Raw genomic sequence first — 13,062 nt, forward strand, 5'->3', positions numbered from 1 at the left:
TATTGGTTCAACTACCTACTTGATGTGACTTCAGAGGCAGTATTTTCTTTTCTTTTCTTTTTTTTCCTAGACAGAGTCTCTCTCTGTCGCCCATGCTGGAGTGCAGTGGCGCGATCTTGGCTCACTGCAAGCTCCGCCTCCCAGGTTCTTGCCATTCTCCTGCCTCAGCCTCCCAAGTAGCTGGGACTACAGGCACCTGCTACCACGCCCGGCTAATTTTTTTTTTTTTTTTTTTTTTTTGTATTTTTAGTAGAGACGGGGTTTCACTGTGTAGGCCAGGATGATCTTGATCTCCTGACCTCATGATCTGCCCACCTCGGCGTCCCAAAGTGCTGGGATTACAGGCGTGAGCCACTCCGTCTGGCCACGAGAGGCAGTATTTTCCATGGTGTATATTACAATGACTGGTACTATCTTTTATTTATGTAGACCATATTTAAAACCATCATATGTTTAGTATTTAATATTTATTAAATATTAGTACTTAATATTTAATAGATGTTTAATTTCCTGTAATTCAACCTATACCTTATTTTTGCCCATTTAGCTTCTTTTCAACTTTTACTATCCTAGCCTTGTAGATAAGTTATCATGCACTTCAAATACTATTTACTTAGGATGAATTCCTACAAATGAAATTGCTGAATCAATAGTATATACCTTTTGGGGCTTTTCTTCTTTATTGCCAAATCGTTGGCAAGAAAATTTTTCCAATTTTATATCCACTTACAGTGTATCAGTATGTTCTTTTCTCCTAACCCTTGCCACCACTGGGTTTTAAAAGTATCTTTGCCAGTTTAGAAGATGACAGTAGTAGGCCAGGCGCAGTGGCTCATGCCTGTAATCCCAGCACTTTGGGAGGCTGAGGTGTGTGAATCATCTAAGGTCAGGAGATCAAGACCAGCCTTGCCCAACATGGTGAAACCCCATCTCTACTAAAAATACAAAAACTAGCTGGGCGTGGTGGTGCCTGCCTGTAATCCCAGCTACTCTGGAGGCTGAGTCAGGAGAATCGCTTGAACCTCAGAGGCAGAGGTTGCAGTAAACTGAGATTGCACCACTGCACTCCAGCTGGGGCGATAGAGCAAGACAGTCTCAATAAAAAAAAGAAAAAATCTTTACTGAAGACATTATTTCTTTTTATTTTTAGGTGTTTTCTTGTGGTTTGGATTGGTTTTTTTTTTTTTTTTTTCCTGAGGCAGAGTCTTGCTCTGTTGCCGCCCAGGCTGGAGTTCAGTGTGGCACTAGCTTGGCTCACTGCAACCTCCGCCTCCTGGGTTCAAACAATTCTCCTGCCTCAGCCTCCTGAGTAGCTGGGATTACAGACGCATGCCACCATGCCTGGCTAGTTTTTCTATTTTCAGTAGAGATGGGGTTTTGCCATGTGTCCAGGCTGGTCTTGAACTCCTGGCCTCAAGTGATCTGCCTCCCTCGGCCTCCCACAGTGCTGATAGTATAGGCATGAGCCACCGTGTTCAGCTCCTTTTTGTATTTTAAGTTGTAGGAACTTATTCACAGTTTGTCATTTACCTTGTAATTTTGTTTTTGTAGTTAAAGGGACTAGCTGAACAGCACAATGTAGGTAAATGAAAGATGGCTTCATAATCATCACACTCATGGTGTAATTTAAAAATCTCCTCCTTTGGTTCTTGTTAATGCCTGCAATGAATGTGACAGATTGAAAATGGAAGCCCTGACTGACAGGGAACATGGAATGATAGACCCTGACAGCGGAGATGAAGCCCAGCTTAATGGAGGACATTCTACAGAGGAATCTCTGGGTGAACCCACTCAAGCCACTGCGCCGGAAACCTGTTCTCTTCCTTTGAGTCAGAATAGTGCCAGTGAACTGCCTGCTAGCCAGCCCCAGCCCTTTTCAGCCCAAGGAGACATGGAAGAAAACATAATAATAGAAGACTATGAGAGTGATGGGACATAGAAGCCAGCCTGCTAATCTGATTCCTACTTCACAGATTCATTTTTGTTTCATTCAGTGGTACTTCAGCAGAGTTAATATGCTTTTCTGATGAATTACACAACAGTTTGTTAATTCTTCATTCTTGTAGTATTTCATCACAAGAAACCTACTCTTCTGTCATCTTGAAGTAAATGGAAGATCAAGCCTTCAAATCTCTGAATTTTTTCTGTAGTATTTATTAAATCTGTGAGTGGTTTAAGGAGCGGTCAGTGTGTATAAAGTGTGTTTCAACATTATGCCAAATATCAAAATGTGAAGGACTAATTCAGGATGCAAAAACGTTATGGGGGGTTGTAAATATGAACTATACCACAGTTCAGGATGCAATTATGAGTGTAAACTGTGTGCCTTATTTACACTTCATTGTCTTCAGCTTCTCATATATAGTTTTGATGTGTTGTACAGTGGAATATCTTAGATACTTTTTGGAAAGTATTTACATAATTTATATCACAATTAAAATGTTGAATTTCATTTTGTTTCTCCTGTCTTTTAACGTAAATTACCTAGCATGCACTGTCTGCCTTAGATCCTTAGGCACAGTGCACGAATCTCCCTCATCCCGTGTCAGACTTTTCAAAAGATAGGGAAGAGGACGGCAAAGCTGCGATGAGAACTGTAACTATCTTTCCAAAAGAGCCCCGTGTGTAGTCATTGCCGCGAGGTGCCGGCCGGTGGCACCGATCAGCCTGGGTCCAGAGTGGGAGTCGGGCCGATAGAGCCGGGCGGGGCAGAGCTGGGCGGGCAAAGCTGGGCTCGTCCCGCCCGGCCCCACCCCCGCCCCGGAGTCAGATACCGGTTTCAGAGTCCCGGGCGGCGTGCGCGCTTTTCCTGGCGACTGCGCAGGTAAGTGGGGCCGGGGTGGACTGCGCAGGTAAGTGGGGCCACGTGACCGGGAGAGGAGGGCCCGGCGGCCCCCAGCCCAGGTGTGCGGGGACCGAAGGGTGCCCGCGCTCGGCGGCACTCAGCCTGCCATAGCCCGCGGGGGAGGCCGGAGCCAGGGATCGGGGAGGCCCGCGTCCCGCCGGGTTTCGCTCTGCAGACGCAGGTGCGGCCGAGCCGCCGTCCTTCCGGGCGCGAGGCGGGGCGGGGCGCGGCGCGCACCTTGGGGCGATCCCGGTGCTCCTGACCTGGGAGATCTCCCGGCTTAGTTTCGGCCTCGTTGGGGCGGAATCTCCAAAGACAGTGGGTTTCAGCCAGAAACGCGAAGACGAACGCCCAGCCGGCGCGGGCAGAGCCCAGGACGCAGTGAGATTTGTGAGACCGGGCGCCCAGAGGCTGGCGCGGGGGATACCCCACAGCGAAAATGCTCGGTACCCCCGGGCAGTCGTGGGTTAGTTAGAACCACAGAACTTTTCCCGATCCCTTGGAAGCGCAGAAGTATCCGAAATCTACCCCTTTCTTGGGTCCAGCAAAACTTTTAAGCCAGGTAAACCGGTGGTTCTGTTTGTGGAAAGGTGACCAGGCATGATTCCTGTGACACTTAGCTGGGGGAGCCATTTCTCCTGCCGCTGCCGCGGCTTTCCAAAATGAGTGTACGAGAATGAAGTAAGAGTCCGGGGCCTGAGCGGGACAAAGACACACGCTGCCGCGGCCTGCGGGACCAGAACGGACTCTCAGTGATATCCTGAAAGACAGTAGGGGTATCCAGATATTTAAGATGTAATGAAATACAGCTAACCATTCCCTTCTAAAAATCACATTAACTTGCTTTTCCACAACTCTATAATAATTGCTTGTTTTTTATTTAAAAATGGATAAGGTGATTTGATTCAAATAAGCCACTTCACAGGTGAAGAGTTAAATCCATTACAGTGAATCTTATTTTTACCAGTGAGTTGAATTAAGCATGGTGTATCCTGTAAATGCTGTGTAAAACTTGCTAAAATCATTTGTTGTGCTTTTGCTTCTACATTTCTTAGGAATGTGTTTCAAAAACTAGAGTCGTAATAGCATTTCTAGAACTTACACTTTTTTTAGAGAAAGAAATAAAAGAGAAAGGTACAAAAATAAATGATTGTTATAATATACAGAACTGCTTTGCACTGGGCACCCTGCTGGGTCCATCAGAGTTAATCCTTTAAGGTCAGAGTGCCCTATTAGAAGACCCTAGGGTTCCACCCCATTCTCTTGTCTCCAGTCTGTACATATTCTCTGTGCCTTGCTTGCCCCCTTACATCTCTTCCTGGATTTTTAACGCATCTGAAACACTCTTCAGTCTGCTGCTCCCCAAGGCTAAGCGGGAGGGGTGGAGAATGAAGTATAGACAGATAAAATGATCAGATGTCTGGGGTTTACTTCAGAGGACTCAGCGGCAGAGGAAATAGTATGGGGAGTATAAATGAAACAAGTTTGGCAATAAATTGATAAATGTAGAAGCTGGATGTGGATACACAAGGGTTCATAATGCTATTCTTTCTACTTTTTATTATATTTGAAAATTTCTATAATAAAAATTTTAAATACCTATCTAGCATTTGACCTCTTCTCACGATCTCAGAGATCCATTGGATTATTTCAATGGCCTAGCCAGTCTTCCTGTTTTACCTCTTGCCTTCTGAAGTGTACTCTCAACACAGCATCCATAGTGATACTGTTAAAATTAGTCAAATCATGTCACTCCTCTATTCAGAATTCTCCAGTGGCTTCTCATCTCACTCCCAGCAAAAGACAAAGTCCTTTCTTTCCAGTGGTTTTCAAGGCCCTACATGATTCAGATGGCCTCAGTTCTACTATTCACCTTCTTACCCACTTTGCTGCTGCCACAGTAGCCTCCATGCCTGAATATTTCTTGAACATACCAGGCACTCCTGCCTCAGGGCATCTGCGCTAGCTGTTCTATCTGCCCGAACACTTGTCCCTGATAATGGCCGGGCTTCCTCCTTCACCTTCAGTTCTACACTCAGATGTCCCTTTCTCTATGAAGATTTCCCTGGTCACTCGGTTTAAGATTGTAACATCCTGTCACCATTGCAGTCTTTACCCCATTTCTCAACTTTGTTCTTTAGCATACTGTATATTTCATTTATCATCTGTCAATCCGCCCGGCACTCCCCCAGTTAAAGCATCATGAAGGCAAGGATTTCAGTCTAGTTTGTCCACCAGTATACCTTCAGCATGCCTGGTGCAAGGCAGGTTAAATGAAGGGTCTTTGTTTTCCAAAGTAAAATAAAATAAAGCCTTAGGAATTTCCAAATTGTTCAACAGTATAAAGCTGGGGTTATCAGACCAGGTGCAGTGGCTAACGCTTGTAATCCCAGCACTTTGGGTGGCCAAGGCAGGAGGATCACTTGAGCCCAGGAGTTCAAGACCAGCCTAGACAACACAGTGATACTTAATGTCTATTAAAAATTTTAAAGAATTAGCAGCCGAGTGTGGTGGCTCACGCCTATAATCCCAGCACTTTGGGAGGCCGAGGCGGGTGGATCACGAGGTCAGGAGATCAAGACCATCCTGGCTAACACGATGAAACCCCATCTCTACTAAAAATACAAAACATTAGCCAGACATGGTGGTGGGCACCTGTAGTCCCAGCTACTCGGGAGGCTGAGGCAGGAGAATGGCGTGAACCCGGGAGGCGGAGCTTGCAGTGAGCTGAGATCGAGCCACTGCACTCCAGCCTGGGCGACAGAGCGATTCTCAAAAAAAAAAAAGAATTAGCTGGGTATGGTGGCAGCGCCTGTAGTCCCAGCTACTCAGGAGGCTGAGGCAGCAGTGAGCTATGATTATGCTCCTACTCTCTGGCCTGGGAAACAGAGTGAGACCCTGTCTTTAAAATATTAAATAAGTAAATAAGTAATAAATAAGTAAAACAATAACAAAAAAGATGGGGTTATCCATTTTAATTTTGAGACCGTAGTATCAAGTACAATACCATGTGCCCAGTTTAAGTCTTCAATAATGAGAGTTGGCAGGGTGTGAATGAAAAAAAATTTTTAATTCTTCAAGCAAAATACTTACAAACAATTTGAGAGAGAAATTCGGCATACCTTAACCCTAGTAGTTAATTCGCAAATGGTTTTCTTCCTGTGTATGGGTGCAGAGCACTGATTTCATGAATCAATAGGCTTAGTAAAAGTGCATTTTCTGCTTTATTTTTGAAGTGGATTAAATACCTTCTGAGATACTTGAGTCTCTCCTTGGGGACAGTAAATCACCTGAATTGCTCTGGAAAGAGTAATATTAATGGTCATTGCTGCCATTCTCTATTGTGCCTTGGGGGAGCCTTAGCCTTTGGTGATTGTTGTCTCTGAGATTCAATTTTTTTTACATCTAGTTTCCATTGTTAATATTTTAGACTGGAAGAAGCAAGTCCTCTAAAATGACTTTGTTGATTTAGGAAGGGGAAGGGCTGTGCACTCCCTTTGTTTTAACAGACTGCCTCTCCTAGGCTATTCCAAGTGAAAATGAAGAATATTTGCTGACCCATCAAATTTCGCTACACTCAAACTCTTAGTATTTTGATTTAGATGTTTGAGGAAATGACTCTACTTGGGAGTGTGTTCGCGTTCTGTTTTGTTAAAGTTTTGTCACTTTTGTTCTTTATTTTATTGTTTAATAGGTCTCACAGATAAATTACATTTATAAATATTTCAGTTTTCATTTTTTTTTTTTTTTTCCCTTTTTAGAGACAGAGACTCGCTGTGTCACCCAGGCTAGAGTGCACTGGTGCAGTCAGAGCTCACTGTAACCTCAGACTCCTGGGGTCAGGTGATTCTCTCCTCTACCTTAGCCTCCCAAGTAGCTGAGACTGGGCACAGCACCACACATGGCTAATTTTTAAAAATTTTTTGGGTAGATACAGGTCTCACTATGTTGCCAGGCTGATCTTCCACTCCTGGCCTTAAGTGATCCTCCTGCCTTGGCCTCTCAAAAGTGCTAGGATTACAGGCATGAGCCATCATGCCCAGCCTAACATTTTAAATCTTGATTGCATTTAAAATGGCATAGAATGATGACTGTATCCCTAGGTAATATAATTGTTTAAAATATAGAAAATCTATAGTGTTAAAATATACATATTTGTCTTTTTTTTTTTTTTTTTTTGAGACAGGGTCTAGCCCTGTCACCCAGGCTAGAGTGCAGCGGCGCAATCTTGGCTCATGGCAACCTCTGCCTCCTGGGTTCAAGCGATCTATATCTCAACCTCCCGAGTAGCTGGGATCACAGGTGCATGCTACCACGCCTGGCTAGTTTTTGTATTTTCAGTAGAGGTAGTGTTTCACCATGTTGGTCAGGCTGGTCTCAAACTCCTGACCTGAAATGATCCGCCTGTCTTGGCCTCCCGAAGTGCTGGGATTACAGGCATGAGCCACCATGCCCAGTCTCATATTTATCATTTTTGTATATCATAATAATTAGACATGATCCTGTTGGTCTCCTAAATAGTTTTTGCTACTACGTGAATAAAATCAGCATCGTTGAGAGGATAAGTAACTAATCATAAGTGATAACTTTAAATTTGGCCACAGGTGTGAAAATCACAAATGTCATCAAATGATGGAAGATCCAGGAATCGGGACAGGCACTACGATGCGGTCCCAAGCGACCTGCCCTATCAAGATAGCACCATAAGAACCCGCCCAACTCTTCACGACAGTGAGCGGGCAGTGAGCGCTGATCCCTTGCCACCACCCCCTCTCCCATTACAGCCACCATTTGGGCCAGACTTCTACTCAAGTGACACAGAGGAACCAGCTGTAGTGCCAGATCTCAAACCAGTAAGGCGCTTTGTCCCCGACTCCTGGAAGAACTTCTTCAGAGGGAAGAAAAAGGACCCCGAATGGGATAAGCCAGTGTCTGATATCAGATACATCTCCGATGGAGTGGAGTGTTCACCACCAGCCTCTCCAGCAAGACCAAACCACCATTCGCCCCCCAACTCCTGCAAAGATCCCTACGGAGGGTCAGGAGGAACCTTTAGTTCCCAGAAAGAGGCTGACGCAGTGTTTCCCCAGGATCCCTATGGATCTCTAGACCGACACACACAAACAGTGCGAACATACAGTGAGAAGGTGGAGGAGTATAACCTGAGGTACTCCTACATGAAGTCGTGGGCAGGCCTGCTGAGAATACTGGGAGTGGTGGAGCTGCTTTTGGGGGCCGGTGTCTTTGCTTGTGTCACAGCTTACATTCACAAGGACAGTGAGTGGTACAACTTGTTTGGATATTCACAACCGTATGGCATGGGAGGCGTTGGTGGACTGGGCAGTATGTATGGGGGCTATTACTACAGTGGCCCTAAGACCCCTTTTATACTTGTGGTTGCTGGATTAGCTTGGATCACCACCATTATTATTCTGGTTCTTGGAATGTCCATGTATTACCGGACCATTCTTCTGGACTCTAATTGGTGGCCCCTAACTGAATTTGGAATTAACGTTGCCTTGTTTATTTTGTATATGGCCGCAGCCATAGTCTATGTGAATGATACCAACCGAGGTGGCCTCTGCTACTATCCGTTATTTAATACACCAGTGAACTCAGTGTTCTGCCGGGTAGAAGGAGGACAGATAGCTGCAATGATCTTCCTATTTGTTACCATGATAGTTTATCTCATTAGTGCTTTGGTTTGCCTGAAGTTATGGAGGCATGAGGCAGCTCGGAGACATAGAGAATATATGGAACAACAAGAGGTAAGTGATTTCGTAATCCCTCATTTGTGTGTGTATGTTTGTTTTTTCTGTTATTTGCTCGCTTGTTAAAGTATAGTGCTCAAAACAGAAAGCTTTCATAGAAATCTTTTCTTTTCTTTCTTTCTTTCTTTTTTTTAATGGTTTGAGATTCAAAAGTCCTAGTGCAATATCTGACATGCTTTGACTGGGATAACCCACTCTGGTGTTTGGCTGTTATATAACATTGCAAGTAGACACCAGATGTGTGATATATAGTTTGTTGGCTGCATTATTATGTCTGTCTGAAGCTTAAGGAAAAGACACAGCTACTGAATTTTTACAAAGGAGAAGAATATAGTCAGTAAAATAAGTGTCTCATCATTAAAGTAAGTTTGAGAACAATCTTAATTCTTTAATATGGTAAAACTTAATAAAAACTCCTAATTTTTCATTTAAATGTTATGATTTACTTTCTCCCAGTGAGTTGAATGAAGCCAAATAAGAATATGGTAAACCATGTTTGATTTTTTTAAGTACTGAGAGATTGAATTGTAATGAACATACTCTGTGAAAACTTGCCCAGTGGTTTTGATAATTTGTCTTTATTTTGGGAAGACGTATGGTCCAAAATGAGAATGGAAGTCCTACGTTGTTTTTGTATTTCTATAACTTAATAGGATAATAATGAGAATAAATAATAATGAGAACAATAAGAATAAAATAATAATCACTGAAGGATGAGATTATATAAAAGCCCTACCTAAAATTATTTTGGTTGAACAGTAGCAAATGTTAGAGTATGTTCCACTGGCTACATTATTCTCTGAAGTAAGTTGATACTTTGCTTTCTTCCAAGGAGATGTGTGTAGTAGACTCTCCTATGCCACTGAAATTTTCAGTATTTACCTTAAATTTCTTTTGTAATTTTAAGTTAACTATATTATGAATTTTTGCTTTTCCACTTTTCCTAAGACTTCTTAGATACTATACAGTTGCACATGGTATATATTGGGCAAAACTATAAATAAAAATTAAATCCTGTCCTTATAACAGCATACACTGACATATGTATTTTGTTTTTAATATTTCGCTTGAATCTGATGCATAACAACAAGTAGCCCTTTGGTTTTAAAATTTTTTTAATTTTCTTTTTTTCTTTAAAGATGAGTATTTGCCGTGTTGTCCAGGCTGGTCTCAAACTCCTGGACTCAAGTAATCCACCTGCCTTGGCATCCCAAAGTGCTGGGATTACAGGTGTGAGCCACCATGCCTGGCCCGTCTTTTGGTGTTTTTAATTTTCTTTTTTTTTTTTTTTTTTTGAGACGGAGTCTCACTGTGTTGCCCAGGCTGGAGTGCAGTGGCACAATCTCGGCTCACTGTAACCTCCGCTTCCCAGGTTCAAGCAATCCTCCTGCCTCAGCCCCCCAAGTAGCTGGGATTACAGGCACACGCCACCATGCCCAGCTAATTTTTGTATTTTAGTTGAGACAGGGTTTTGCCATATTGGCCAGGCTGGTCTTGAACTCCTGACCTCTGGTGATCCATCCACCTTGGCCTCCCAAAGTGCTGGGATTATAGGTGTGAGCCACCGCACCCAGCCTTAAATTTTCTTTTTACACCTAGTGGAATGGGAAACAAATCGTTTTGTTGTTGCTGATGATGGTTTGTTTTGAGGGAGGGTCTCACTCTGTCACCCAGCCTGTAATACGGTGGCACAATCATGGCTCACTGCAGCTTTGACCTCCCAGGCTCAGGCAATCTTCCTGCCTCAGCCTCCCAGGCAACTGGGGCCACAGGCATACACCACCACACCTAGCTATTTTTTAATATTTTTTGTAGAGACAGGGTATCACTATGTTACCCAGGCTGGTCTCGAACTTCTGGGCTCAAGCAACCCTCCTGCCTCAGCCTCCCAACGTGTTGAGATGATAAGTATGAGCCACTGTGCTTGGTGGAAAAAAATAGTTTTATAACAAGTAGCTACATGTTATACAAAGAACTTTGACATGTGTCCATGTGATCTCTCTCTATATATGTATTTTAATTTTTTTGTAGAGACAGGGTCTCGCTGTGTTGCTCAGGCTGATCTCAAACTCCTGGCCTCAAGTAGTCCTCTCCCCTCAGCCTCCCAAAGTGCTGGGATTACAGACATAAGCCACCTTGCCTAGCTTGATTGTCACAAAATAATTTATCTTGCTGGAACTCTACATAGATTCAAGTTATTTCTAAAAAGTTGTCTTAGCACGTTAAGCATATTTCTTACCTTTTTTTTATGTAGCAAACCTTCACATATATTAAATTTTTGTTCTTAAAGTTACAATTTATTTCTCAAATGTACATCTCTGTGTACAAAATAAAAAATTTTAATTCTAATCAATATGAAATCCAAATAGTGAAACTCACATACTTCCTCATAATTTTATGCTAGTTGCATAAGTTATTAAATCTTAATATTTGAAAATTCTATGTGAATAGAATGATCAACATAATACTTTTATTTCTTCTTCCTTTCTCAACAAAAACTTACGTCTATGAGACTTTTCATAATGCCTAATTAGACTTCAGTCACCTGATGTTGAAAGTTGTGCCTGTCTATATGTTGCTGTAACTTCCTAAAGGTTAGAAGATGTAATAGCCCAGGGCTTTTTTCTGTTAATTTTATAGAGTAATTGTCCTAACTCTTTAATCATGCAAAGTAATGGGAGGCAAGAATAAATAAAATTTGAGGGTAATTCAGAGTGGTTTATCTAACAGTTTCCACCATCCCCATATTCCCTACTCCTCTGTATGCCCCTGATTGACAGGGAATTACAGTTATCCCTCTTCTCAGTTCTCCACTGGCCCTTCAAAACCTAGGCAAAAAGAGGATGAGAAACACCCATCAAGTAGAGGATCGACCTCTTAAAATTGGGATTGAGCTATAAATGCAAATGGATGAAAATATTTGCAAAGTAGCGTCACATGCCCTTGAAAAACTATTTGAACTCTTTTTGTTCCAGGTAAATGAGCCATCATTGTCATCGAAAAGGAAAATGGTAAGAATAAAGTTTACTTCACATTATACTTTAGATTTATTAATACTTTTCTCTTAGGTCTATTTATCTACATAGTAGTATCATATATCTGTGAAATGTAGCTATTGGCCAGCCGTGGTAGCTCCCCCCTGTAATCTCAGCACTTTGGGAGGCTGAGGAGGGCGGAGCACTTGAGACCAGGATTTCAAGACCAGCCTGACCAAAATGGTGAAACCCTGTCTCCACCAAAAATACAAAAATTACCCGGGCATGGTGGCACGCGCCTATAATCCCAGCTACTCAGGAGGGTGAGGCATGAGAAACACTTGAATCTGGGAAGTGAAGGTTTAAGTAAGCCGAGATCATATCCCGGCACTTCAGCCTGGGTGACAGGGTGAGACTTTAAAAAAAAAGAAAAGGAAGTGTAGCAATTACATCAAGTTCATATTAGGACTTTGAGCTTTTTCCCAGATACTAAAAGGACCAAATTAAACAATCATTATCTATAGCTTCTTTTAATTTTGTTAGATGAAAATTTATGCAAGTTAACAAAGTTGGTTCAGGAGAACCAACATAAACCAACATATGTTTGAAATTTAATTTTTTCTTTTCTTTTTTTTTGAGACGGAGTCTGGCTCTGTCGCCCAGGCTGGAGTGCAGTGGCGCAATCTCGGCTCACTGCAAGCTCCACTTCCCGGGTTCATGCCATTCTCCTGCCTCAGCCTCCAGAGTAGCTGGGACTACAGGTGCCCGCCACCACGCCCGGCTAATTTTTTCTATTTTTAGTAGAGACGGGGTTTCACTATGTTAGCCAGTATGGTCTCAATCTCCTGACCTTGTGATCCGCCCACCTCAGCCTCCCAAAGTGCTGGGATTACAGGCGTGAGCCACTGTGCCCAGCCGAAATTTAATTGTTTTTTAAATGAAAGTGATTCTCCCAAACTTTCTTCACTTGTGTTTAAAGTTCTGTGCTGTTCTTTGTATCCTTCTCCCCTTGCTTTCAGATGCCAAATTTTTTACGACAGTCACAGGACAGTTACAAAATAAATTAATAATAATAACATATATATATATATATATATTCTTTTTTTTTTTTTGAGACGGAGTCTTGCTCTGTCATCCAGGCTGGAGTGCAGTGGCGTGATCTCAGCTCACTGCAAGCTCCGCCTCCTGGATTTACACCATTCTCCTGCCTCAGCCCCCGGAGTAGCTGGGACTACAGGAGCCCGCCACCACGCCCGGCTAATTTTCTGTGTTTTTAGTAGAGACGAGGTTTCACCATGTTAGCCAGGATAGTCTCAATCTCCTGACTTCATGATCTGCCTGCCTCGGCCTCCCAAAGTGCTGGGATTACAGGCGTGAGCCACCGTACCCAGCCAATAATACTTTTTTTTAAAGATGCCAAATTTTGTAGTGTCGGGGAATTTCTATTCTACAATTTACCAGCTGTGTGGCA

General features: G+C 42.9%; 2 protein-coding genes across 18 annotated transcripts in view; both read left to right on the forward strand.

Annotated features, from left to right (window-relative positions):
• RAD17 (RAD17 checkpoint clamp loader component) overlaps positions 1-2,450 on the forward strand; it is a 46,786-nt gene extending 44,336 nt beyond the window's left edge. For 13 of the 14 annotated variants that reach the window (XM_009208572.3, XM_009208569.4, XM_021939419.2 and 10 more), the window contains one exon: positions 1,678-2,450. In XM_009208572.3, the coding sequence (XP_009206836.2) occupies positions 1,678-1,939 (262 nt within the window). In that variant the 3' untranslated portion in view covers positions 1,940-2,450. The other variant, XM_021939421.2, reaches the window with a different exon arrangement.
• Positions 2,451-2,737: 287 nt separating this feature from the next.
• The window catches only part of MARVELD2 (MARVEL domain containing 2), a 31,695-nt gene continuing 21,370 nt past the window's right edge, over positions 2,738-13,062 (forward strand). Inside the window, exons 1-3 of one of the 4 annotated variants that reach the window (XM_003899770.5) lie at positions 2,739-2,824; positions 7,450-8,613; positions 11,592-11,627. In XM_003899770.5, coding sequence (XP_003899819.1) covers positions 7,465-8,613; positions 11,592-11,627 — 1,185 coding nt within the window. In that variant the 5' untranslated portion in view covers positions 2,739-2,824; positions 7,450-7,464. Of the gene's footprint in view, positions 2,825-2,871; positions 3,408-7,449; positions 8,614-11,591; positions 11,628-13,062 lie in introns of those variants that run through there. The other 3 variants (XM_009208578.4, XM_021939423.2, XM_021939422.2) reach the window with 3 other exon arrangements.

This window comes from Papio anubis, chromosome 5 (genome assembly GCF_008728515.1).
Source record: "Papio anubis isolate 15944 chromosome 5, Panubis1.0, whole genome shotgun sequence".
NCBI lineage: Eukaryota > Metazoa > Chordata > Mammalia > Primates > Cercopithecidae > Papio > Papio anubis.